Source organism: Dipodomys merriami, unplaced genomic scaffold (genome assembly GCF_024711535.1).
Source record: "Dipodomys merriami isolate MVZ:Mamm:240054 unplaced genomic scaffold, mDipMer1.0.p SCAF_57, whole genome shotgun sequence".
Classification (NCBI taxonomy): Eukaryota; Metazoa; Chordata; class Mammalia; order Rodentia; family Heteromyidae; genus Dipodomys; species Dipodomys merriami.
The window spans coordinates 4042759-4068668 of NW_027206146.1; the positions used below are offsets into that span (position 1 = coordinate 4042759).

Genomic DNA, 25910 nt, shown 5'->3' on the forward strand with positions numbered 1-25910 from the left:
GTACTGCCCACCCAGGGGTCCCCTGCCGCCACCCCGTCATCTCTGGGAACTCCTCTTCCCCCTCTTCAAAGGGGGACAGAGGGGGTTCCCAGGGGCTGGGCTCGCTCCTTCCTCCTCCTTTCTCCTTTCCCCTCTGCCTCCCTGGGAAAAACCAGGATCTGAGAACCTGACTCTGTCCAAGAAGAATCCCAGCCAGGCCACATGGTTCATAGTTCAAAGCCGACCTGGACAGCAGAGTGCATGGGACTCATTATCTCCAATAAATCACCAACAAGGCAGAAGTAAGTGGAGCTGTGACTCAAGTGGTAGAGCACCAGCCTTGAGTGGATCAACGTAAGGGACAGTGCCCAGGCTTTGAATTCAAGCCCCAGGGCTGGCACTAAATAAATGAAAATTGAAGAGTTCTGCACTGGGGACCCCGTGCCTCCACCCACTCGGTCTTGGTGGAAGGCACGCAATTTCTTCCTCACTCTACCTCCACCCTCACCCCCTAACCATCAAATCAACCTCGACTGCTGCCTCCTCTGGGCAGACGCCCTGATGTAGCAGGGTTGGATCATTCCTGCCCTGGCGTGGGGTCCTCTATTTACACAGCTGCCTCCTCCATCAGATTGGGCTCTCCACAGGGCAGGGCCCTGCTGAGTCACCCTGTGAGCCTGGCATGGCCCAGCCCAGCTGGGGCATACCCGTGCTGATCTCCATTCTGGACTTCTCTCCCCCACCTCTTCCCTGGGTCCTGTGAACCACTGGCTCAGGTCCGCTCCTGATGGCTGACATCTCAGGAAAACCGCAGCCTGCACTGCGGGGAGGACTCTGGGGGCGGTAGTTGGGAGATGGGGCCGGGGAGGGGGTCTCCACCAGAGTGGGGGCACCCCAGCTTCAGCCCTCCATCACTGGTTCTTATCTTTGCTGCTTCAGGCCCAGGTCACCTATTGCTGCAAGGAATTCTGGGAGACCAGACGGTGCTCTAGGGGCCAGACGGCTGGATGCAGAGCACAGCCTGCGGCTGGGACTTCCGGTGGAGGAAAACACGGGGCCCTCAAGTCCCCTTCTTCCCTGCTTAGGCAGGCTCTGGTTTTAGAAACATCTGGTTTTATACAGCTGCTCCGCCTGACAAGCAGGGCAGGGTCAGGGTCAGGCAGCCAAATGCCCAGCTTCTGGGTGGAGCCTGCTTTGTGCCCTCCCATCGGCCTCCACGCCTGAAGATCATCCTCCACACATAGCCAGACCCCAGGGCTGGGCGATGCCCCAGCAAGACTTGGCCCCATGGGGCTTTTTTTCCCTGATGGCCTGGCTCAGGCGATGGCTGGACCTGGCACCAGCCGGGGAAACCCAGGGCGTGAGGACTTGGCTGTGTGAGGAAAGCTCACTGGAAGAGACAGAACAAGAATCCGTGCAATACACAGCGTGACTCACAGCTGGGGAAGTTGAACAGAACCAGAGGCAGGGATGTGGCCGCTGAGGGACCAGAGGCAGGCAGGCAGGCAGATGGACGGACGGACGGGCAGACAGACAGACAGGCAGACAGGTGGGTGGATGGGGAAATAGACATGATAGCTAGAAAGAAAGATACAGAGAAAGGAGGAGGGGGGAGAAACACACAGGAAAGATGAGAAACTCCGAGTATCACCAATAAGAAAGTCAGTGGGGATGAGACATGTGGAGACACCCAGAGCAAAATAGAGGATGATGGGAGGAGAGGAGAGGAGAGGGAGAGCAGAAAAAGGGACTGGAAGGGAGGGGAGGGGAAGGGAGGGGGGAAAGGGAAGGGAGAATTTCAATGATTAGAATCCGGAGAGCCAGAGACTCAGACCTGAAGAATGGCCAGCACACCCTTTCACAGTAAGAGCCATCAGTACACCTGTTCACAGTAAGAGAGATCATCAGCACACCTGTTCACAGAAAGAGAGTGGACAGCCATAGTCTCAGACAAAAATTATTATTTTTTAATTTTTTTGGGGGGGTCTGGTCGTGGGGCCTGAACTCTGAGCCTGGGCGCTGTCCCTCAGCTCTTCAGCTCAAGGCTAGCACTCTACCACTTGAGCCACAGTGCCACTTCCAGCTTTTTTTTTTTTTTTTGCTTATGTGGTGCTGAGGAATCGAACCCAGGGCCTCATGCATGCAAGGCAAGCGCTCTACCACTGAGCCACCTTCCCAGCCCATCAGATAAAATATTTTAAAGGGAAAAAATTCCTGAAAAGGTGGCTGTGGAAGAGTGACATTTATCACTGGTCTTCTGGCCCTGAGAAGCCAGGGACCCAGATGTCCCAGGTCCCCCGCTCTTCCCTACCCTTCCTCTGACGCAGTTTCCCCAGTGTGTCAGGAAGAGGAGAGCCTAGGTCATTCCCTGTAAGTAGCTGACCAATAAATGAATCAGTTCCAGTTCTAGACCTCAACTCTCTACTCCAGACACTGGCACATGTGTGTGTGTGTGTGTGTGTGTGTGTGTGTGTGTCTGGCATGGGACAGACACATTCACTCCTGGAAGCTGTGCCTCACAGCAAGCACATACAGTCACACACACACACACACACACACACACACACACACACACACACACACACGTGTATGCTTTTTGTTGTGTCTGAGCTGTGTTCCTAGACTCCTGTCCCAGACTAGGGACAGGAGGGGTGGGGGGGCAGGGAGATGCAGCATGGGGGTGAGAGGGAAAGAAGAGAAGAGGGGAGGGAAAGAGAGGGGCAGGGAAATGGGAGGAAGAGAGGGGAAGAAAAGTGGGGAGAGAGATCAGGACAGAAATACAGAGATATAGAAAAAGGGAGACAGATGTGGGGAGGACAGGGAGGGGCGGGAGGAGAAATGAGGAATTGGGGAGTGAAAGGAAATACAGGTCTGGGGCAAGGTTGTCATGAGGGGACTCCGCAGATCCAAGCGAGAAGGGAGAAGGGAAACAGAGGAGGGGCTGGGGGGCTGAGGGTCGGGCGGGGCAGGAGGCCCGTCTGGGGGGGAGGGGCGATGGCGGGAAGCGGGTGGGGCTGCCTGGCTGCCTGACCTCAGAGCCCCTGGCCGGACTTTGCCTGACGTCAGCTCCCCGTCAGCTCTCGATCACCTCTCCTCCGCCCCCGCCCGTGCCGGTCTTCAAATGACCCCACCAGAGCTGCACAGGGCAGAGACTGCAGTCCAAGCTCAAGACCAGAGAGGGAGAGGACCCCGTCGGACCACAGCCATGACACAGGTGTGTGTGTGCGCGCATGTGTGTGTATATTCACGTGTTTGCATATAGGGAATGGGCCCCTGCCTGGAGATCTTGGGTGTCAGAAAGGGTGTGTGAATGCATGTGCTGGGACAGAATCTGTGAACTCTTGTGTGCACAGGTGCTTGGCAGCACACACAGATGAGGCTGGTAAGGTCTGAGTTGCTGCACAGGTTTAGTCAGCTATGAGTCCTGGAAGGCCCTTGAACCCCGGGAATGGAGGAGAAAGAAAGATAATGAAAGAAAGAATAACGAGCGAGCTGGGTGCTGGTGTCTCACGTTTGCTATACTAGCTACTCAGGAGGCTGAGATCTGAGGATCACGGTTCAAAGCCAGCCTGGGCAGGAAAGTTCATGAGACTCTTATCTCCAATTAACCACTCAGAAAACAAGAAGTTGTGCTGTGGCTCAAGTGGTAGAGCACTCACCTTGAGGTGAAGGGCTGAGGGACAGCACCCAGGTCCAGAGTTCAAGGCCCACAACCAACAACAATAAAAAAGAATAAAGATTGAGCCAGACAGACAAGCAGCCGGTGACGTGTGTCTGTAGCACATGAATCTGATGTTCCATTTCATTTGTTCAACAAATGTGGGGTTGAATCAAATAAAATACCCAGATCCAGCTGCTCTCAGCCTGTGGGGGGGGGGAGGGGGAAGGCAACTACAAGTGACTCAGTTTCATCATAACAGTTTAACTCCTGTGTTTGTGTGTGTGTGTGTGTGTGTGTGTGTGTGTGTGTGTGTGTGTGTGTGTGTGTGTGTGTGTGTGTGTGTCTATGTGCTGGTCCTGGTGCTTGAACTCAGGGCCTTGGCACTGTCCCTGAGCTTTTGTGCTCAAGGTTAGTGCTCTACCACTTGAGACACAGCTCCACTTTTGGCTTTTTGGTCATTCACTGGAGTTAAGAGTGTTATAGACTTTTCTACCCGGGCTGACTTTGAACTTCGATCCTTAGATCTCAGTCTCCTGAATAGCTAGGATTACAGGTGAGCCAGTGGTACCTAACCTATTTCTTCTGGAAGCTCCTGGTCTGTCCCTTGGCCCCAGAGCCTCTGTGTGTGTGTGTGTGTGTGTGTGTGTGTGTGTGTGATCTTGCCTTTCTGCTGCCAAAGGGTGGGTGTCCTGTGTATCTGAGGTCTGTGCCAATGTACGTGGCATGTGTGTGGCAGCGGTGTGTGTGTCACAGGATCGCTGCATTCTGCCTGAGACTTGGAGCCTAAGGTCACCTCGCAGAACACAAGTGCTGTCAGTATGTCCCTTTTGTGTGTGTGTGTGTGTGTGTGTGTGTGTAAAAACCTCTGGTTGCTGCTTGAACTTCAACCCTCCAATCCCCTCCCCTCCCATGCCTCCTCCAGCCAGCTACAGCAAGGACTGATGTGAGGCAAAAAGATAGGAGGATGATTCTAGAAGAAAAAATAATTGTTACTGAGCAGTTAAAATTTCTATCTCCAGCTGGGCATTGTATTTTCCACCTGGAGTCCCAGCTGCTTGAGAAGCTAGGCCCAGAAGCTCGGCGTGAGCCTGCACAAGATAGCTTGTTGTTGTTGAAGAGATGCTGTTAAACTGGGCGGTGCCAGTGGCTCATGCCTGTCATCCTTGCTACTTAGGAAGTTGAGATCTGAGGATCATGGCTTGCAGCCAACTAACCCAGGCAGGAAAATCCATGTGACTTTTATTTTTTATGTTTTTTGTTGGTCCTGGGGCCTGAATTCTGGGCCTGGGCGCTGTCCCTCAGCTCTTCAGCTCAATATTAGTGCTCTACCACTTGGGCCACAGTGCCACTTCCAGCCTATTTTGCTTATGTGGTGCTGAGGAATTGAACCCAGGGCCTCATGCATGCAAGCCAAGCACTCTACCACTGAGCCATCTTCTTTTTTTTTTTAATTTAATTTTATTTTATTTGAGAGCATACTGTACAGAGGGGTTACAATTACATTGGCAGGATAATGCATACATTTCTTACCAAGCATTGCAGCCTCCTCCTTTGTTTACCCTTCACCTCCCTTCCCAGCCTCCCCCCTCCCCCCCACCCCCCCCATGTAACTCTTATCTCCAATGAACCACCAAAAAAGCCGGAAACAGAGCTGTGGCTCAAGTGGTAGAGCAGCAGCTGTGAGCAGAAGAGCTCAGCGACAACACCCAGGCCCTGAGTTCGAGTCCCAGCACACACACACACACACACACACACACACACACACACACAAGCCTGGAGGTCTTCCCGGAGGAGATCAGAGGAGGCCAGCACGGGAGGCTCACCTTTCCTTTCCCTCCTCTGCTCCCCGCAGGATTCGCCCAAGCCCTCTGGGCCTGCGCACCGCTTCTCAGGCCTGGCCCGCCGGGTGCTGACCGTGGCCTTCGCCCTGCTCATCCTGGGCCTCATCACTTGGGCCTATGCGGCGGGCGTGCCCCTGGCCACAGACCGCCACGGCCTGCTGGCCTTCGGTCTCTACGGCGCCTTCCTGTGCGCGCACCTGGTGGCGCAGAGCGCCTTCGCCTGCCTGGAGCACCGGCGTGCGGCGGCGCGGGCGCGGCGGGCCCCGGGCCTCCCGGGGGGCGCGGGCGGCCGTGTGCCCAGCGTGGCGCTTACCATCTCGGCCTACCAGGAGGACCCGGCCTACCTGCGCCAGTGCCTGGCATCGGCGCGTGCACTGCGCTATCCGCGCGCGCGGCTGCGTGTGGTCATGGTGGTGGACGGCAACGGTGCCGACGACCTCTACATGCTGGACATGTTCCGCGAGGCCTTCGCCGACGAGGACCCTGCCACCTTCGTGTGGGACGGCAACTACCACCGGCCCTGGGAGCCCGCGGCCGCGCCAGCTCCCACACCTGGCGCCTACGGCGAGGTGGAGGCAGAGGATCCGGGGAGGCTGGCGGTGGAGGCGCTGGTGCGCACACGCCGCTGCGTGTGCGTGGCGCAGCGCTGGGGTGGCAAGCGAGAGGTCATGTACACGGCCTTCAAGGCGCTGGGCGACTCGGTGGACTATGTGCAGGTGGGTGCCCGGGGGACGGGGGGGGGGGGCACGAGGGGGGCTGCGCCCACCCGCCCGCCACCACGGGGCGGGGCCGGCCATCCACAGGGGACACCATCCTGGGCTCATTCAGGCCCTCTTGACCTGGCCATCCCCGGCTGCCTGGCCATCTGTCCCATGTAGCCAAAGCCGTGTCGGCGAGTCAGGAAATTGTTGCTCACCTCCTGTCACATCCCAGCTACTCAGGAGGCTGAGATCTCAGCATCGTGGTTCGGTTCGAAGCCAGCCTGGGCAGGGAAGTCCCTAAGAGTCTTACCTTCAACGAAACACCAAAACCAAGCTGGAAGTGGAGCTTAGGTTCAAGTGGTCGGGCACCAGCCTTGAGCAAAGTTCAGGGCCAGTGCCCAGGCCTGGAGTTCACGCCCCAGGACTGGCACAAAAAGAAAAGAAAAGGCGGGAAACGAAGGAAGGAAAGAAGGAAGGAAGGAAAAGAAGGGAGGGAGGGAGGGGCCGGCTCTGGGCCTCCCGTCCCCCGCCCCCCGTGCCCATCGTCCCAGCAGTTGCTGGCCGGCGTGGCATGGGGACTGGGTCTGAGCGTGGCCCTCCCGCCACAGGTCTGCGACTCGGACACCAGGCTGGACCCCATGGCCCTGCTGGAACTGGTGCAGGTGCTGGAGGAAGATCCCCGCGTGGGGGCCGTCGGGGGGGACGTGCGCATACTCAACCCCCTGGACTCGTGGGTCAGCTTCCTGAGCAGCCTGCGTTACTGGGTGGCCTTCAACGTGGAGCGGGCATGCCAGAGCTACTTCCGCTGCGTGTCGTGCATTAGCGGGCCGCTGGGTGAGCGTGGGCTGTGAGCGGGCGCTGGGGGCCATAGACGGCTGGGGAAGGGTGTGAGGACCGGCTGTGTGCGGACGGGGCTGGGTCGGGGATGCAATGGGGCTGAGTCTGCCTCCCCCCTCCCCACCTCCGCCTAGGCCTGTACAGGAACAACCTCCTGCAGCAGTTCTTGGAGGCCTGGTATAACCAGAAGTTTCTGGGCACCCACTGCACCTTCGGGGATGACCGGCACCTCACCAACCGCATGCTCAGCATGGGCTACGCCACCAAGTAAGCTGGTGGGAGGGGGGATGGTGGGTGAGGCTGATGGTACCTGTGTGCGCAAGCGTCGGCATACGTTCCCGTGCATGCCCGTGAGTGCATGCACACTGATGTCCAAGTCACTTTCCCCATGATGGGATCTACCAAGTTAGATCCAGGAAGGAGAGAGGAAGAAGATACCGTGGGAGTGGAGGGGGACATCTAGCTTGGAAGGAATAAAGTATTAGTAGAGGATGGACAATACCCTGAGAGGCAAGGATGACCCACCAGCCATTCGAACCATGTGACCCCTTAGGCCGGTTTAAGTGGAGCAAAGGGAGAGCCTAAACTCCAGAAAATGTTGTTGTTATTTTGGTTGGTGGTGGGGCTTGAACTCGGGGCTTAGGCGCTGTCCTTGAAGTGGTTCATTGGAGATATGATGAGTCCCATGGACTTTCCTGCCCAGGCTGGCTTTAAACAGTGATCCTCAGATCTCAGCCTTCTGAGTAGCTAGGATTATAGGAGTGAGCCACCAGCACCCAGCCAGTAAATGCTTCAAGAAAAGAGAAATTGATTCTTAGCGGGCCTGGGATGTTATGAGCTAGGTCAAATGAAGTTAAGAGCAGAGGGAGTTCCTCAAGAAAGCCAGACCTAGGGCTAGGAAGGTGGCTCAGTGGTAGTGCGCTTGCCTTGCAAGCCTGAGGCCCTGGGTTCGATTCCTCAGCACCACATAAGAAAAAAGAAAAAAGCCGGAAGTGGCGCTGTGGCTCAAGTGGTAGAGCGCTAGCCTTGAGCTGAAGAGCTGAGGGACAGCGCCCAAGCCCAGAGTTCAGGCCCCACAAACAGACCCCCCCCCAAAAAAAGAAAGCCAGACCTAGTGGGAGATCCACAGGGACTTTGGGATATAGCAGCAGGGAAACAAATAGTACACGGTGAGAATCATTCACTCAACAAATACTTACACCTGGGAGATGGTGCCTGTTATCCCAGCTACTCAGGAGGTAGGCATAGGAGGATCACCATTTGAAGTCAGCCCAGCCCGCTCCCCCACCCAAAAAAAATCTGAGACTTCATCTGAAAACAAACTCGAAGCTAAGGAACCAGGGCATGGCTCAAGTGGTAGAGCATTTGCTGAACAAGGGCCCTGAGTTCAATCCTCCACACCAACATCAAAAAAGGGAGGAGGGGCTTACAATCTGTACAATCTGTTGAGCTCTGGAGACACAGCAGTAGGCAAGAAGAGAAATCTGTGCCCACATACTGGGGAGATAGAGCTTTCAAGGGGGAAGCTCTAGCATCAGGAATGGTTCTCGGAGTTATTTGTGATGTCTGCCACAGGAAGGGACCCAGCCACTCCCTAGAAAGTTTCTCACATAGGGTCTGTCCTAGGTTGTAACTGGGCCTGGAGTTGCTCCTCCCTGTTGGGCCAGCCAATAGCAGTAAGTGTAATCATATTAGTAATATATTAGTAATGGTGTCAGGAATCATACGCCATTACTGACGTCAGTGGTTAATGGTATTTAGTCATGGTATGATGAACCAGTTCTCAGAACCTGGCTTTTTAATCCTCCTGCAGTCCTGACATCATGGGGTTAGGAACTAAGATGCTTTATCAACCTATTTTTTATATGAGAAGATGGATGCCTAGAGAGGTTTAAAAACAAAACAAAACATAAAACTTGTTCCAGGGCTTGGGGGTGTGTGTGGCTCAAGTGGTAGAGTGCCTGCATAGCAAGCCAAAGGCCCTGAGTTCAAATCCCAGTACTGTTAAAAAATTAAAAAGCCAGGCATGGTGACTCACACCTTTAATCCCAGCTATGTAGGAGACAGAGATCAGGAAGATGGGCAAGTAGAGGCCAAAATGGGGGGGGGTGTAGAAAGGACCCCAGCTCAACAGACAAGCCAGGTACGGCCTCGTCCTGCAATCCCAGGGTCTACAGGGCTGGCATGGGCTTAGAACTGGACAGCCCTGGTGTGCAGCATGAGGCCCTCTCTGAAGGAGGGAAGCTGCGCTCTGGCAGCTCAAGCCTGTCCTAGCTACTCGAGGAAGCTGAGGTCTGCGGATCAGGATTCACAGCAAGCCTAGGAAGGAAAGTCCCTGCCGCTCCAATTTCCACCAAAAACAAAACAAAAAAGCCAGAAGCAGAGCTGTGGCTGGCGTTGGTGGGGCGCCAGCTTTCTGAATGGCAAAAGCTCAGTGACAGCACTCCGGGCCCCAAGTTCAAGCCCCAGGCTAGTAATAATTAGGGTGTGTGTTGGGAGGAGGCTGAAGGCTGGCAGCTCGGTGCACAGTGATCGGAGCCGCGCCTGGGGTGGGGGGGAGCTGAGGGCTGGCAGCTGGGTGCTCGGTGCTCAAAGCCGCGCCTGGACGGCACCAGGCTGAGGACCCCCCTACCCCCATCATCCCCGCAGGTACACGGCCCGCGCGCGCTGCTACTCAGAGACGCCCGCGTCCTTCCTGCGCTGGCTCAGCCAGCAGACACGCTGGTCCAAGTCGTACTTCCGCGAGTGGCTGTACAACGCGCTGTGGTGGCACCGGCACCACGCGTGGATGACATACGAGGCGGTGGTGTCGGGCCTGTTCCCGTTCTTCGTGGCGGCCACCGTGCTGCGGCTGTTCTACGCGGGGCGGCCGTGGGCGCTGCTGTGGGTGCTGCTGTGCGTGCAGGGCGTGGCGCTGGCCAAGGCCGCCTTCGCCGCCGCGCTGCGCGGCTGTGCACGCATGTTGCTGCTCTCGCTCTACGCGCCTCTCTACATGGGCGGCCTGCTGCCTGCCAAGTTCCTAGCGCTCGTCACCATGAACCAGAGTGGCTGGGGCACCTCGGGCCGCCGCAATCTGGCGGCCAACTACGTGCCTGTGCTCCCGCTGGCGCTCTGGGCGCTGCTGCTGCTGGGCGGCCTGCTCCGCAGCATCATCTGGGAGGCCCGGGCCGACTGGAGCGGCCCAGCCCGCAGGGCTGAGGCCCTGCACCTGACCATCGGGGCCGCGGCCTACGCCGGCTACTGGGTGGTCATGCTGACCCTGTACTGGGTGTGCGTGCGCAGACTCTGTCGGCGGCGATCGGGCGGCTACCGAGTTCAGGTGTGAGTCCCCCCGCCCCTCCACGCCATAGGCCTTTCAAAGCCCAGGACTGTCTGTGAAGGAAACTCGCTGGGCCTCAGTTTACCTCCTCTGCGAAGGGAGGGTACCAGGACTGCAGTGGGGCTGGGACTTGTGGATCTCTGGGGAGGGGTATTTATTCTTCAGGGTATAGGGATTTAGGACAGGGACCGGGGAGAAGCCCTCCCACCTTCCTCCCTGTTCTCATTTCATCTCTGTTTGTACTGTGATTTGGATGTCATAAAGAATTTTATTTATTTTCTTCAGAGTGCAGCCTCTCTTTTATCTTAGGAGAATGGAAGGGGCTGCATGCAGGTTGGGGGGCTCTGGACTTAGTCTACAATGAATGATCTACCTCTCTCCAAAGACCCCTCCCTCCCTGGCTGAGTACTGGGGTTTGGGCTTGGGGCCTTGGATCTCTAAGCAGATCTCTACCACATGAGCCACATCGCCAGGCCTTTTCACTTTTAGCTTTTTTCTTTCAGATAGTTAATTTTTTTTTTTTTGAAATCAGGGTCAGCCTCATCCTGAGATCCTCCTACCAATGCCTCCCCAGCCTTTCTGTTGAGACAGCCTCAGCAGCTTGTCTTGCCCAGGCTGGCTTTGAACTGTGACCTTCCTGGTGTCCACCTCCTGAGTAACAGAGTGTACAGGCTTGAGCCATCCCACCTGGCTTGTTGAGGCTCTAACTTGTACTAATGATACTGATTCCTGGCCAAAACAAAACAAAAACAGTAAGGATCCGGACTTGAAATATACTCTTTATTTTAAGGATGGAGACAGGAGGATGAGGGACCAGTACCTTGCTAGATGCCGCTGAAATACCACCGACAGAACATCCTGGGGAGACAAGGCCTGGGTGGGAGGATGGGACAGGGCAGAGGTCCTGGGACTGGGAGAGTCTCAAGGGTGGACTGGGCCGGGACCCCAGGGCCTGAGGGAGGAGGCTGGGGTCTGGATCTGGACCCCAGGGCCCGAGGGAGGAGGCTGAGGACCGGGATTGGCACGCCCACTCACCACACCAGCACCGTCAGGCTGGCGACCATGACGGCCACCAGGGCGGCCAGCAAGCACAGGTCCTCCCATGTCAGGGCCCAAGGATTGGTCAGTAGCTCTCCCAGGCCGGGCTTCCAGGGCTCCACCACTTCCGGTTCCTTCCGCGACCAGCGCACCACTTCCCGGAAGGTGACTTGGAGCTCGGTCTCCGCGCGCGGGGGCGGGCCAGTGACTGCGGGGCGCGGACGTCAGCGGGCCAGCCCTCGCCTCGCCTCCCGCTGCCCGGCCCCGGCACTACGCCGCCCGCACCGTTCAGGAAGAAGTAGAGCCGCGCCACGGGGCGCACGTCGTGTCGGATCACGCAGGAGTAGGTGCCCGCGTGGACGGGCTTCGCCGGGCGGATCCGCGCCACGGACCCTCGGGCCCGCGGCAGGTCGCGGAAGTAGGACATGTCCTGAGTCCGGACCTGCGGGACCGTGGGCTGAACCCTGGACTGCGAAGCCCGGGGCGCGGGATTCAGGTCCTCCCAGCAGGGCTCCCGCCCCGCTCCCGCTCGCAAGGCAGACCACGCCCCCTCTTCGGTCCCGCCCCTAGCCTCCCCGCCTGGTGCCGCCCCGCGGCCCTTCCCGTTACTCCTAAATTACTCCTCACCACAGTGCCCCAGCCTTGCTCTGTCCCAAGATTCCGGGCCCTCCGCTGGCAGAAAGCCTGTGTCTATGCCGAGCGGAACCCCGGGGCCTAAAGCCTCTGTCTGGACCTCCCCTAGCCTTGACTCCGCCCCTGCACCCTGTTAGCTGGGCGAGGCCCTAACCCCTCCCAAGTGTTACTAAACCCTCGCCTGGCCCCGCCCACCTTTAACTCCGCCCCCAGGCACTGCAAGAGCCACCTGGCCCCGCCCCTAGGCTGGGAGGAACGTAGGCCCTACCCCCACATATCACTAAAGCTTTCCGGCCCCGCCCTCGACTCCGCCCCTCTGCCCTGGTTGGCTGGGGGCACGAAGTCCGTACCGCCCCACTAGAGCCCGCCCGGCACCACCCCTCTGCTCTGGTTGGCTGGGAGGTTTGTAGACCCTCCCCCTCCCTCCCCACACCTCTGAAGCCCGTCCGGCCTCGCCCGGACTCACACCACCTTTGGCGAACTTCCAGGAATAGGAGATGTCTTCCTTCGGCAACTGGAAGTCCACAACACAAGAAAACATAGCCTGGTCCCCGCGGTTGACGGTCACGTCCTTGACTGGAGATAACGGGGTCTCTCCCGCGGGGCTCACCCTAGCCCGCAGCCCCCCGTGGGGGGGCTCCCGAGCACCCCAGACCGTCCCTCACCTGGGCAGTTCAGCGGGAGCTTGCAGATGAGGGAGTAGCACCCGTCGCAGATGAACCTCCGGGTGAGCTCCTGGACGCCTGCGGGTGCGCACGCAGCTCTGGCCTCGCTGCTGTCCCCACCCGGGGGTCCCCCGTCTGAGGCTCCCTCCGGGCCCTGCCCCCACCCCCTTAAATCCCGCAGGCCAAGCCTGGGACTAAGCGCTTACCACAGGGAGGGACGCAGGCCGGGACTGTGGAGGAAGGAAGGGAGACAACGGTGGGGACCCTACCTGACATGCCCCAGAAGATGGTCGAGGGGCTGACCTCTTCCCAACAGGGGGCTAGGCCAGACCTACAGCAGCCCACCCAGAGGGACAGGGCCAGGCTCAGGTCTGCAGCTGGCCATCTGAGTGTCAGGAAGAAGGGACCAGGTCCCCAGGGTCAGCACTGCCCCCAGGGGGCGGCCTGGACGGGCCAGGGTGAGATTAGAAGACCCAGTTACAGAAAAGTTGGGGCAAGGTTAGTAGCCAATTGAGGGGGCCCAGGTGGAGAGGACATGGTTCTGCCTGTCCAGGGCTAATCACAGAATGTGTAGGCTGCAATAGGAGTCTCCCCCCCCCCCCCCTCCACACACACACATACACAAGGGCTTCAAGCCATAGAGGTTGGACTGAGCAGAGTAGACTGGGGGCTCAGGTCTGGGGTTTGCATCTAAGGTGTGGGGAAGGTGGTTGGGCCACATCTTGTTTTACCTTTTTTAAGCTGTAGAATGGCCTTCTTCATTTCTTCTGCAGCCTTGGAGAATGCTTTTATATAGAACCCTGGAGGACGGAGCCAGGCCCTTGTAGAAACTGTGGTCGTGTGTCTGTGACCCCTCCCCTCCATGAGTCTCTCCATCCTTGGTTTGTGCTCCCACCCACCCTTCTACCAGGAAGGCTGACAAGTCTCAGAGCCTCCTCCTCCTCCTCCCTCCAGAATCTGTTTCAGATGGAGAGAAGTACGCTGCATGTATCTTGCTGCAGGCTGGGTGGCTGAAGGCATGGCTCAGGAGGTAGAGTGCTGGCTTAGAAAGCAAGCACATGTTCCCACGTTCAAACCACAGGATCACCATGAAGAGATAAGCAAACAAAACAATAGTCTATTTCTAGAAGACTGGTTAAAATAAATTATTTTGAGCCTGGCACCAGTAGCTCTCGCCTGTCATCCTAACTACTCAGGAGGCTGAGAGCTGAAGATCATGGTTCAAAGCCAGCCGAGGCAGGGAAATCTGTGAGACTCTTTCTCCAATTAACCACACCAAAAAGCTGGGATTGGAGCTATAGTACAAGTGGTAGAGCATTAGCCTTGAGTAGAAAAAACAAAAATAAAAAACTAAGGGACAGAGCCCAGGTCCTAGTACCAGAAAACACACACACACACACACACACACACACACACACACACACACACACACACACACACACACACACACACACACACACACACACACACACACACACACACACACACACACACACACACACACACACACACACACACCACTTGTTGAAGGAAAAGGTAATGACCAAATTCCTCACCAAGGCCTACTATGCCCTTCACAGTCTAGCCCAATTCCCTCTTAGTCTTTGTTCTATCCCTCTGTCCACTTCTCTGTCCCTTAAGAAAGTCTCACATTTGCTGGGTGCTGGTGGCTCATGCCTGAAATCCCAGCTATTCAGGAGGCTGAGATCTGAGGATCTAAGCCAGCCAGGGAAGAAAAGTCCATTTAGACTCTTATCCCCAATTAACCACCAGAAAACCAGAAGTAGAGCTGTGGATCAAAGTGGTAGAGCACTAGCCTTGAGCAAAAGAACTCAGGGACAGCACCCAGGCTTCATGATCAACAACAAAGGAAGTCAGGAAGGAAGGAAGTCAAGAAGGAAGGAAGGAAGGAATGGAGAGAGGGAGGGAGGATGGGAGGGAGGGAGGGAGAAAAGGAAGGAAAGAAAGGGAATACCCCACAATCTCTAGCAGGCAGGGCCTTTGCACATGCTGGCTATGGTTTCTAGCACATCTCCCCCCTCCCCATTTCACACCTCAAGTGTCATGTCCTCCAGGATTTTCTCCTCTCTACAATCTACAGTCTAATCAAGTGCCTTTTTATCTCTCATGCTTGGCTCTCATCATTGTGTGATTATACATGCCGCCTGTGTGCTAATCACTTAAGTCCATCTCTTAAGTAAATATGGCTTCCTTTAAAGCTCAGTCCTTCAGAACCCCGGAGAGGGCCCCCACGTCTTAGAAAGGGCTCGATAAATATGTGTAGAATGAATTCCTGAGTGCAAATGGGAGTGGAGACCACAAGCAGTGGCCTACGGCCCAACTCTATTCCTTAGCTGTGTTGTACTTGGCTGGGATAGTGTGGGTTTTTTTTTTTTTAAATGAACTGGTCGCCAACATATAAAATTTGGGAAAACCATATAAAATGTTTGACATCTCTTAAAAATTTCTGGAAAAAGCAGTAACTCAGAGACCAAATTTCCTTCGGGCAGCTACGCTCCATCCTCTGCTCTGGCCAGCCACTTTATCTGTTTCACATCCTATTCCTTCTTTCAGGACCACTATCTTTGCCAGTCTGGGCTCTGCCCAAACACCCCAGGGCCTTTGCACATGCCGGCTTCTGTTTCTATAGCACATCTAGCTTGCAGATTGAGGGTGTTCTAGCATTTTCCAGGGGTATTCTGCAGAGAAAATGAATGGCTGGACTGACCTCGTGGTCGAAATGGCTTTAGAAATCAGACACCAGGCAAGGCGTTGAGAGATGAATCATATGCTTTGTCCTTTCTGCCACCCCTGCCAAATTCATGTGTTGGAATTCTGAACCCCCACTGTCCAAGATTATGACTGTATTTGCAGAGAGAGCTCTTGATGGGGTGATGAAGTGAAAATGAGGTCATTAGGGTGGGTCCTGGTGCAGTCTGACTGGTATTCTGGGAGAGGAAGTGACTAGGAGGCAAGGAGACACTGAGGGAAGACTGCTAGGACTCAGGGAGACCACAGCCACCAACAGTCCTGTCGGGAGGCCTTGGAAGAAACCGCACCTCTGCCCACACTGGCACTTGGATCTCGAGCTCCTCATCTCCACGATTTCTACAAAGCCGTGTCTAGCAGCTGTCTGTTAACTCCACTTCCTGGGGGAAGAGCTCCCTTCACTCACCTAGCTAAGGGATTTCACTGTGGGGCTTTCCTTGCTTTTCCTTGACCAAGTTGACAGCCTTTGAGAAGAAAGGAAGTGCCACGTGAGCCTCAGTTAGGAGCTTTAACAAGGATCCTTTTACCCTGAAGCCTGAACTTGGTTTCTTGCTGTTGTTTGGGTTTAGGAAGTACTGCAGTTTGAATTCAGGACTTTATATTCACTAAGTAGGTGTTTGACCACTTGAGCCACTCCAACAGCCCCTTTTAGTGTTATTTCAGAGGTAGGGTCTCACATTATATCCCAGCTAGTCTAGACTGCTGTAAAGGTGAAGTGGATTGCTGGGCACTGCTGGCTCACACCTCTAATCCTAGGTACTCAGGATGCTGAGATCTGAGGATTGCCATTCAAAGCCAGCCCAGGCAGTAGTCTATGAAACTCTTATCTCCAATTAACCTCCAGAAAACCGGAAGTGGCACTGTGGCTCAAGTGGTAGATCACTCGCCTTGAGCTGAAGAGCTGAGGGATAGCGCCCAGAGATAAGTTCAAGCCCCACAAGCAACAAAAAAAATTTTTAAAAGAAAGAAAAGATGAAGTGGATTTATAGTTCTAGTAAACTTGGAAGCATAAGGAAGTATTCCCAACCAGACGAGGAGTGTGGGAGAGACAAGAGGGAGTGTGGAAGGCTGTTGTAAAATCTCACCACGAGTGACGAGCTACTACAAATGCTTGAAGGGTTTCCAGTTCAGAACATCTGAGTTTGAGTCCTGGTCCTTCCGTCTAGGAATTTCACACCCGAGTAACCCATTCCAAGCCCTCATCCTAAGGGACCTTGGCCACGTGACTTAAAACTTCCTGATCCTGGGTTCCCTCTCTCATAAAACAGGGTGACAGAGTAGGCCTCCCAGAGCAGGGGGGACAGTGGATTAATGTGTGTATCCTAAAGTACCTTCCGTCCCGCATGACAAAAAGCTGCAGCTGAATGGTACAGTTTCTTGTTTTGTTTTGGTTGTGGGGCTTGAACTCAGGGCCTAGGCCCTCTCCCTGAGCTTTCCTGCTCAAAGCCTTCTACCACCTTGGCCCACAGAACCACTTTTGGCTTTCTGTGGTTCATTGGAGATAAGAGTGTCAAGGACTTTCCTGCCCAGGCTGGCTTCAAACCATGACGATCCTCAGATCTCAGCCTCCTGAGGAGCTAGGATGACAGGCATAAACTCGTCCTGGCTGGCAGTGTTATAAAAAGTCATGATGAGAGGCTGGGAAGGTGGCTTAGTGATAGAGCACTTGCCTAGCATGCATGAAGCCCTGGGTTCAATTCCTCAGTACCACAGACACAGAAAAAGCCAGTAGTGCTGTGATTCAAGTGGTAGAGTGCTAGCCTTGAGCAAAAGCTCAGGAACAACACCCAGGCCCTGAGGACTGGCAAAAAGAAAAAAAAAAGTCATAGTGAGTTACTGTGAGCACCATCTGGGGAAACTGATGCTAGGAAAGGGGCCCGAGATTCCACAGCCACACCCAGCCGAGCATGAGGCAGGGGACTTGGTTTCCTTCACATGCTAAGGACATCTATCACCCCATATGCTTGTGACTAGAAGTGTTTCCAGTTTTGGGTAAACACTTGGGAGCTACTCGCATACAGGGAATGAGCTATCTTGAGGAAGGTGCTCAGATCTAAGCATAGCAGCCACTGTGTCTCACGTCTGTCCATCCACCTGGCCCGCAGGGCCCTTAGGTGACGGATGGAGGACTGTAACTTCCATCTGTACTGGTAGGCAGAGGTGGTCATGGAGAGTCACGTCTGCGCCCCATTATCCCGCCACAGCTTTATACTGAGATGTCACCTGCAACCACCAGGAAGCAACAGCTAGGGGGGTGGTGCCAGCTCCTAAGTCCCTCCCCATCGGAAGTTGTCCATCAGTCCCCATTCATCTGAGCACAGGAAGTCATCTATGTTCTCACAGGAAGTCATCCATCTGCCCACGGGAAGTCATCTATGTTCTTACAGGAAGTCATCCATCTACCCACTGGAAGTCATCTACCTTCTCACAGGAAGTCATCCATCTGCCCACAGGAAGTCATCTATGTTCTCACAGGAAGTCATCCATGTTCTCACAGGAAGTCACCCATTTCCCCCTACCTGGAAATTGTCCCCTCTTGACCACCTGAAAGACACCCATCTCTCCTACTTTAAAGTTATCCATTTTTCCTACCTGGGAGTCCTCCATCTTCCCACAAGAAGTCATCTGCTTCTTCATCTAGAAACCTTCCTTCTCCTCCATCCATATCCAATTGGTCTAGGCCTTCTCCAAACATCTCCTAAATCTGCCCTTTCTGCCTAAGCCTCAACTTCCTTATGTGGGAAGTGGAGTTTTTATAAATCCCATCCCACAGGCTGGTGTAATGGGGTGAGATAGTCTCTGGTTGGATAATTACCGCAAAGAACCTCCCAATAGATATGGGAGGGGGGAGTTTTGTTCATCTTTAATCTTTTCTCTCCATCCTTATGATTGGTGAGGATGACTTGGCTCAGTCCTCGGCTAGGCCCACCTGGACCACTGTGTCTCCTTTCTGCCAGGGAATTTCTCTTTGGTTTTCCCACAATGTCCTGTGCCCACAGGCTGACAGGGGGATCACATTCAGAGCTAAGCACCATCCTGGTTCGGTGTAAACATCCTCCCCAAAATGCTCCCATCCCAAAAGATGAGGTCCTTCAAAGGGCTTTCTGAGACCAATACCGCAGAGGCAGAGGGATATCTATAGAAATGTCCTCTTGGGGGCCCAGCTGCAGATCTACTCGTGAGAAATAGAGGGAAGACCCAGCCATCTTCATTGTAACAAACTCTCAAGAGATTGCAACAAACTCTCAAGGAAGACCTTCACTGTAACACTCTCAAGAGACTGTAACGAACTCTCAAGAGATTCTGTTATACACTGACTGATACCAGGTGGTCTCTGGCCATCTCCCTGAATCTACCGCTCTGATTTCATCTCCACTATGGTCTTACTGGCCTCAGGGCCTTTGCACTCACTCTTCCTTCCACACAAGAACTCTTCTCAGATTATCTGGTTCTTCCCTATCACCCCATTCAAGTCTTTGCTCAATTGAAAATTTTCATTTACACCTCTGACCAACCCAATCTTCAACTCCATTCCCTTCTCTGTTTTGCTCCACATCAGCGCACAACTGACAAAGTAATAACTGTGTTTATTGCCCATGCCTCCTGCTTCATGATGTAAGCAACTTGCAGGTAAGTGGCTTAAGCCCCTGCTGTGTTCACCAGCTTCTCCCAGCTGCCCAGCTGCTCCTCACCAGGCCACAAAGCATCCCTCCCCACCCCCACCCAGGACCTTTCTAAAACCCAGAGCAGACCTGCCCTCCGCTTTCCTATACTTGTTCCAGATCTTTTCAAAACCCCTGGTGAAGGGCAGGGAGATTGTTACATCTTGCAGATGGGGAGGTGGAGGCCAGGAGACATGTAGGCACCAATCTGTACCTCGTAGCATAGGTTCCGTGGGCCTGACCTCACCGTACTTTGGACTCTGGGTTATTGCTATAACTCCCTCAGCTCTTTCCCACCATCTGTGACCCCACCTATGACTCCCACTTACTTCCCACCCATGACCCCATCTCCAACCTACCTGTGACCCCATGTGCCTCTAGGCTTTTCCCAGTGAATACCCTCGGGTGGTTCCCTTCCCAGGTGCTGTCCAAAGCAGGGGTCCTCTATTCATCTGGCCCCAAGTCCTGGCAGGCTCCAAACTCAACACTCCCCCTACCCCCCAAGCACTCACCCTTGGCCACAGCCGTCTCCTGTAGGGAGTGCACCATCTGCGTGAAGGAGTCGTGCAGGTTGTTTCGCTCATCGTAATCTGAGGACCAGTGAAGGGCAGGGCTGGGCAGGCGGTGGAGCATGGAGCACAAACCAGGTCCCAGGGCTGACATCCTGTGGCTGACTGCGGCCCCACAAGTCTCCAGCACCCTCTCTTTGAGTCTCCTAAGTCCTCTTCTTTAGGTGTCTTCCCCTTCTACCTCCAGCTCTTTCCATGTTTGTTAACTCGGCCTCTGTTCTCTGTGTTTCCGCATCTCTGCCTATCTGCATGTCAGTGTCTGTCTGTCTGTCTATATCTCTCTGAGTTTCTCCGGGCCTGCCCAGCCCCTCCCTAGGGCCCTGAACTCTCACTGATTTCCGTTTTGAGCAGATCCTCGAAGGCCAGCTGGAACTTTTCGTCGCACACTTTGGTCTTCCAGGCCTTCATCCCGACAAACATCTGGCAGATGCGGATGCGCTCCTTGTCCGTGACGAAGCACATGAGGCAAGCCTGCGTGCACGCCGGGCAGACCAGCAGACCCAGGAGGAGACACGCCCCAGCGCGCACCAGCCCCAGTGCCATGCTGGAGCTCTCTAGCTCTGCTGGAGGAGCTGGTGACCTTTGTGAGGTCACAGCGGGGGAGGGCTGGGTGGCCTGAGGTCAGAGGTCAGGTGTCAGTGAGGGGTCACGTGTCAGGCTGTGTGTGGAGGAATGTCGTCAGGGGTCATTAGTCGGCCTAGGTGTGTGGCTGGGCCAGGCGCCAGGCTCCCAAGATCCCCACCTGTGACCCTGCATGTCCTCACAGGTTAAAGGGTCTCAGGGACCCAGAGGCCGGCAGCGCAGAAGATGGTGGATGGGATCAGCTGTTGGCCCAGGGGCCGGGGCAGGGGGACAAGGGACAAGAGACACAGGTGTCAGGAGACAGAGACAGAAATGGGACACAGAGGCCAGAGGTCCAGAAAACCACTGAGGACAAAAGAAACAGAAGAAACAGAGGCAGGGCCATGGACAGTGGAGGAAGCCCAGCTCTGCCCAGGGTCAGGGCAGCAACAGCAGCGATGGCAGCGTGGGTCAGGGGGAGAAGGCCCCGCGGCAGGCAGGGCGTCCCGTGTGGCAGGGCGCAGCCTGGGGAAAGCTAGGAGGCCGTATAGTGATCTCCTTGGGTGTCTTCCTCAACTATACAACCTCCTACCTCAGCCCGGGGGGCGCGGCAGGCGGACAGAAGGACGGGAGGCCGGGAGGGCCAGGGAGGGTGGGGAGGGCCGGGGAGCCCCCAGCCGTGGAGGCGAGCCCCCGACACGGACCCACAGACACGAGCTTGTGTGCGGCGAAGGCCCCGCAAGGTCGGTTCTACGGGTGGGTGCCAGGACCCAAGAGCCTGGGCCCCCGGCCCCCTCCTCCCCAAGGAACCCCGGAGCACAGACCCTGGGGTTCCAGACTCACTTCTCCCTCAGACCCAGGAGTCCAGGCCCAGCCTCCTCCCTCAGACCTAGGGTTTCAAGCCTCACCCCTCCTCCCTCAGACTCTGAAGACCCAGACTCATTCCTCCTTCAGACTCAGGGGTCCAGGCTCAGGCCTCCTTCAGACCCAAGGGTCCAGGCCTAGGCCTCCTCCTTCAACTCCAGGGGTCCAGACCCCAGCCTCTTCCCTCAGACCCAGAGGTCCAGGCCCAGCCTCCTCACTCAGACCCAGCCCAGACCCCAGCCACCTCCCTCGGACTCAAGGATCCAGGCCTCACCCCTCCTCCCTCAGACCCTGAAGTCACAGACTCACTCCTTCAGACCCAAGGGTCCAGATCCCAGCCTCCTCCCTCAGACCCAGGGTTCCAGCCCCACCCCTCCTCCCTCAGACTCTGAGACCCAGACTTACTCCTCCTTCAGACCTAAGGGTCCAGGCCCTAGCCTCTTCCCTCAGACGCAGGAGCCCAAACCCCAGCCTCTTCCCTCAGACCCAGGGTTCCAGGCCCTAGCCTCTTCCCTCAGACTCGGGAGTCCAAACCGCAGCCTCTTTCCTCAGACTCAGGGGTCAGGCCCCAGTCCTCCTCCCTCAGACCCAGGAGTCCAGGCCCAGCCTCCTCACTCAGACCTAGCCCAGACCCCAACCTCCTCCTTCAGACTCAGGGATCCAGCCAGGCCTCACCCCTCCTCCCTCAAACCCTGAAGTCACAGACTCACTCCCCCTTTAGACCCAGGGGTCCAGGCCCAGCCTACTCCCTCAGATCCAAAGGTCCAGCCATCTGATTGTCTCCCACAGCCAGGCTGCAGGGGGGCAGCAGTGTAGGAATGTGGCCTGCTGGGTATGGCTGTTCTCCCTCCCCTTTCTGGTCCAGGCTGAAGGGGGGGGTGCAGTTTGAACCCCATCCCTTCTTTCTCCTCTTGGCATTCAAGAGGATGACAGTGATGCACCCAGCGCACTGGGGCTGCAGGCCACAGAGCCCCAGGCTCCCGGGCTGCCTCCCAGGCCGGGAAAAGGCTGAGAGAAAGGCCGGGCAGCGTGGGGTGGGCCTGCGGGCAGCCAGCGTTCTCATGCCATGCTTAGAGCTCAGTGCTGGTCCACCTGGGTGGGTGTCCCCCACTCCCCACCCCCTCCAGTTCTGGGGCTCCCTGGCTCCAGTTCTGGGGCCCTTGTCTTTCTCTCCACCCGCTGCTGCTTTACCCCACCTTTTCATCCTCCTCCCTCTTCCCCAGCCTGCTCTTACCTGGCTCTGGACTCCTGCACGAAAAGCTCTCTCTGTCCCTGGGCAGTCGGCTGTCCCTGCACCCCCATCAGCTCGCCCTAGCCCTCCCCCCTCCCTCCCTCCCTCCCTCCGGCTCTCCCACCTTCTGTCTTTCATCCTCCCGTCCCTCCCTCTCCTGGCTTTGTCTCTCATTCTCCTGGGCCCTCTCCTCTCTCATTCTTTCCTTCAATCTCTCTCTCCCCCCCCTCTCTCCCTCCCTCCCTCCCTCCCCCTCCTCCTCCCATTTCCCAGGTCTCTGTGTCTCTCCCTTTCTCCTTCCCTCCCTCCCAGGTCTCTCTCTCTCTCTCTCTCTCTCTCTCTCTCTCTCTCTCTCTCTCTCTCTCTCTCTCTCTCTCTCTCCTCCCTCCCCTCCCCCATCTTCCCTCCCCCCCATCTCCCTCCCTCCTCACCCTCCCTCCTCCTTGCAGCTCAGAGCCAGGTCTGGAGCTGGGGGTGGGGTGGGGGCGGTTGGAGAAGGGGCCCCGGGCTGGGGTAGCGACTTGCTGGGGGGGGGGGTAGAGGAGAGGCGGGAAGGGGCGGGGGAGGGGGCGGAGGCCCGAGCCGGGGTCCTCTGTCCCCCTTCCCTGCCTCCGGGCGGGGTCGAGCCGGGCCCAGGTGGGGAGGAAGGGAGGGGAGGAGGCACTGAGGACCCCCCCCCCCCCCCGACCTGGCCCCGAGCCCGGGCCTGGGCTCCCGGCATGCCCCGGGGCCGCCTGGGGCCTGGGGAGGGGGTGCGGCGCGCGGACCAGAATCCCGAGACGGCGGGGACCCCGCTTCTCCATGCCCCGAGTCGTCTCTTCCTGGGGAAACTGAGGCAGGAGGGGGGCTGACTGGTTCAAGGTCACCGCGCCGGGCCGGGCCGGGCCGCCGGCTGCCGGGCCGCGGGGCCGGCGCGGGGCTGCAGGCCGGGCCCCGCCCTCCGGCCGACCCCAGGGAGCCCCCGGGGTCAGAGAGCAGACCCAAACAGTCTGGCACCATGGCAACGCCGGCCCCGCCCCGCGCCCCGCCGCCCGGGCTCCCGCCGCGGCGGGCGGCGCGCACGGCGGGTTCGGGCCCCGCCCGGCCCGGCCCGCGGAGCCCGGCGGGTTCGGCTCCCCGCCCCCCCGGGGCGCCGGCCCGGGTTCCCCCGGGGGCCGCCGCCGCCGCCGCCCCCGGCGCGGGCCCGAGCCCCGCCGCAGGCCCGGACGCCGCCCCGCCCGGCCCCGGCCACCCTTGACCCCGCGGCCCGGGCCTCCCGGCCGCGTTAACCCCCGCGCCCCCGGCGCGCCCCGCCGTCCCCCGCCCGGAGCCCCGGCGACACCCGCCTCGCGGGCCGCGAGCCCCGAACCCGGGCCCCGGCAGCACCGGCCCCTCCCCCCCGACGTCCTCCCCTTCCCCCCCCTCGCGCGGTCCCCTCAGACTCACTGCTCCGCCGCTCCCGCGTCGGGGACCGGGGTCCCGGCGCCCCCGGCCGGCGCCGCGTTCCGCTCCCTCCCCGCCCGCCTGCAGCGGCCTCTCCCCGCCCCCGCCCCCCGCCGGCTCCCGGCCCCGGACCCCGCGGCCGTCCGGCCCCCTCCCCCGGCGCCCCCGCCCCGCCCCGGCGCTGGCCGCGGTCCAGGGGAAAAAATTCCACCCGGCCCGGGAGGCGGAGGCGGAGGCGGAGGCGGAGCGGGCGAGGCCGGCGGCGGCGGCGGCGGAGGACAAAAGAGCGGCCGGCCGGGCCCCGCCGCCGCCGCCGCCCGCCGGGTCCGGGCCGCCCCCCCCCCCCCCGGGCACCCCGCGGCCCCGGGCCCCGGACCGGGCTGAATACCTGCCCGCCCCCCTCCTCCCCCTCCCGCTCCTTTCTCCCCCCGCCCCCTCCTCCCCCCTCCCGCCCTCCTCCTTTCTTTTCTGCCTCCATCCTGGCTCTTCTGGCTTTCGTGTGATTCATTTCTCTCTCTCTCTCTCTCTCTCTCTCTCTCTCTCTCTCTCTCTCTCTCCCTCCCTCCCTCCCTCCCTCCCTCCCTCCCCTCCCTCCCTCTCCCTCCCTTCCTCCTCTCTCCCTCCCTCCCTCCTCTCCCCTCTTCCCCCCGCACCCTTCCGCGGCGGGGTCCGCACTCCTCCCCCTCCCGGCCCCCTCCCCCTCCCTCGGAGACGCGGAGGTGAACGAGACCTCGGCCCGCCGGGCGGCCGCGCGCCTCGGGGTCGGGCGGTGGGTGCGGCAGGGGGACCCGACCCCCGGAGGGCGGGGCCGCAGCGCCGAGCCCCGCCCCTCAGACCTGGGTGGTGGGGGGCCTGGGGGGGCCCCCGGCCTGGCCCGGGGCGGGCGGGGCTCCCGCGGGGGGGGGCGGGGGAGGGGCCGCCGAGCGGCGGGGAACCCGGGGCGGGGGGCTTGGAGGGACAGGGTCCCCCAGCACACCCCAAGTCAGGCCTGTGGGATGCGGGGGACGGAGGTTTAGGGGCGAGGACAGGACCGAAGGGGTGAGGCCCAGAATGGGAGGAGGAGGGAGCTGGAGTCCAGCCAGGGACTGAGTCCCCTGCCCCCCCCCCTTGTTGCCGGTGAAGAGGATGGTGGAGAAAGAAGATGCTGATGGCAGCGCGGACCCCGCGGCTGGGAGCTGGGGATGCGGCGAGCGCGCGGCTGAGAGGAGCGGCGGAGTCCGGGCCCGGGGTCCCCTCCGCCCAGGGTCCCCTCCGGCCCCGGGGTCCCCGCCGCCCGCGGTCGTGGCATTGACGCCCCCTGTGCCCTTCCGGAGGGAGGCACAGCCATGACCGCCCTGTCTGCGTGTCCCCCGTGCAATCGCTGCATTCTACACCCCAACCACCCGTCCCACCCCCCCGAAACCCATGGGTGGCCTCATTCATTTTAATGGCTTCATAGTATTCCATCTATGTATCCGTAATTCGTGCAGCCCGTGGAGAGCTGGGGAGGTCGAGTTTTCTTGAGTTTCTTGATTTTCTATTCAAACCACAGCTGGTTTGTTTTTTTTTTTTAAAAATATGATTTCATCCAATGTTCCCTAAACCCAGATCGAATGGTAGATAGATCCTCTTATAATTTGTTGAAAAGGCTTACCCTAAACATCTCGGGTCTAAGGTTTTATTTCCCCCTGTTTAAATCTGTTGTCCATCATCCACTGCAAATACTAAATGGAACAACTCCAGCGTCTTGGGTTAAAATTGTGCATGGTTTCAGTCAGGTCAGCAAGTCTTGCACCACCCAACCTGGGTACTTTCTTTCTAGCTGGATCTGCGCCCAGCAGGCCACTGTCTGGTGGTAGTCCCCCGTAGCCCTCTGAAGGGCTGGGGCCTATGGACATAGCCTCCAGTGGAAAATCCAGGCCTCCTTACACTTTACAAATTCGGCTCTGGGCTTCTGGAGCAGGATAACTAGTCAGGAAGACTCCTGCCCTGACCTAGGTCTGAGTCCAGGGCTTGTGTTTGTATCACAGGCTGGAAGAGACCCCTCAGGACCATGGAAAGAATGATCAGAGCTCCACAAATGCCTGACGAGTAGGACAATCAACAAGCTGAAGGAACGTATTCATCTGGATGGCCAGAAAGACTCCTATTAGTTAGAGATATCTTTTGCGTGCTGGGG

The 25910-nt window shown here is 57.9% G+C and overlaps 2 protein-coding genes across 7 annotated transcripts; one reads left to right on the plus strand and one right to left on the minus strand.

Annotated features, from left to right (window-relative positions):
- The first annotated feature begins 3129 nt into the window (after positions 1 to 3129).
- On the plus strand, positions 3130 to 10344 carry Has1 (hyaluronan synthase 1). Its single transcript, XM_070000447.1, has 5 exons — positions 3130 to 3193; positions 5493 to 6197; positions 6791 to 7016; positions 7154 to 7286; positions 9669 to 10344. Exons 1-5 carry the CDS (start codon positions 3185 to 3187, stop codon positions 10342 to 10344), a joined length of 1749 nt encoding a protein of 582 aa, XP_069856548.1. The 5' UTR covers positions 3130 to 3184.
- Positions 10345 to 11104: 760 nt separating this feature from the next.
- Spaca6 (sperm acrosome associated 6) lies at positions 11105 to 20506 on the minus strand. 6 transcript variants are annotated; one of them, XM_070000836.1, is made up of 9 exons: positions 20007 to 20506; positions 19618 to 19695; positions 13406 to 13474; positions 12881 to 12904; positions 12675 to 12752; positions 12481 to 12585; positions 11662 to 11818; positions 11374 to 11584; positions 11105 to 11196 (listed from the first exon to the last, which is right to left on the minus strand). In XM_070000836.1, exons 1-9 carry the CDS (start codon positions 20215 to 20217, stop codon positions 11119 to 11121), a joined length of 1011 nt encoding a protein of 336 aa, XP_069856937.1. In that variant the 5' UTR covers positions 20218 to 20506; the 3' UTR covers positions 11105 to 11118. The 6 variants fall into 6 exon arrangements, with proteins under 6 accessions (XP_069856937.1, XP_069856939.1, XP_069856938.1 ...); XM_070000838.1 differs by having other exon boundaries at positions 12476 to 12585; XM_070000837.1 differs by having other exon boundaries at positions 11662 to 11845; positions 12476 to 12585.
- Between the last annotated feature and the right edge of the window lie 5404 nt (positions 20507 to 25910).

What these genes read in the sequence shown, in the direction of transcription:
- Has1 (XM_070000447.1), top strand. An exon ending in ACTCGGTGGACTATGTGCAG is followed by an intron (nt 6,198 to 6,790) that starts GTGGGTGCCCGG and finishes CTCCCGCCACAG; the next exon opens with GTCTGCGACTCGGACACCAG. An exon ending in GTGCATTAGCGGGCCGCTGG is followed by an intron (nt 7,017 to 7,153) that starts GTGAGCGTGGGC and finishes ACCTCCGCCTAG; the next exon opens with GCCTGTACAGGAACAACCTC.
- Spaca6 (XM_070000833.1), bottom strand. Translation starts at nt 20,217, where the DNA reads ATGGCACTGGGGCTGGTGCGCGCTGGGGCGTGTCTCCTCCTGGGTCTG. An exon ending in GGCCTGCGTCCCTCCCTGTG is followed by an intron (nt 12,753 to 12,880) that starts GTAAGCGCTTAG and finishes GCGCACCCGCAG; the next exon opens with GCGTCCAGGAGCTCACCCGG. An exon ending in GCTCCCGCTGAACTGCCCAG is followed by an intron (nt 12,586 to 12,674) that starts GTGAGGGACGGT and finishes CGTTATCTCCAG; the next exon opens with TCAAGGACGTGACCGTCAAC.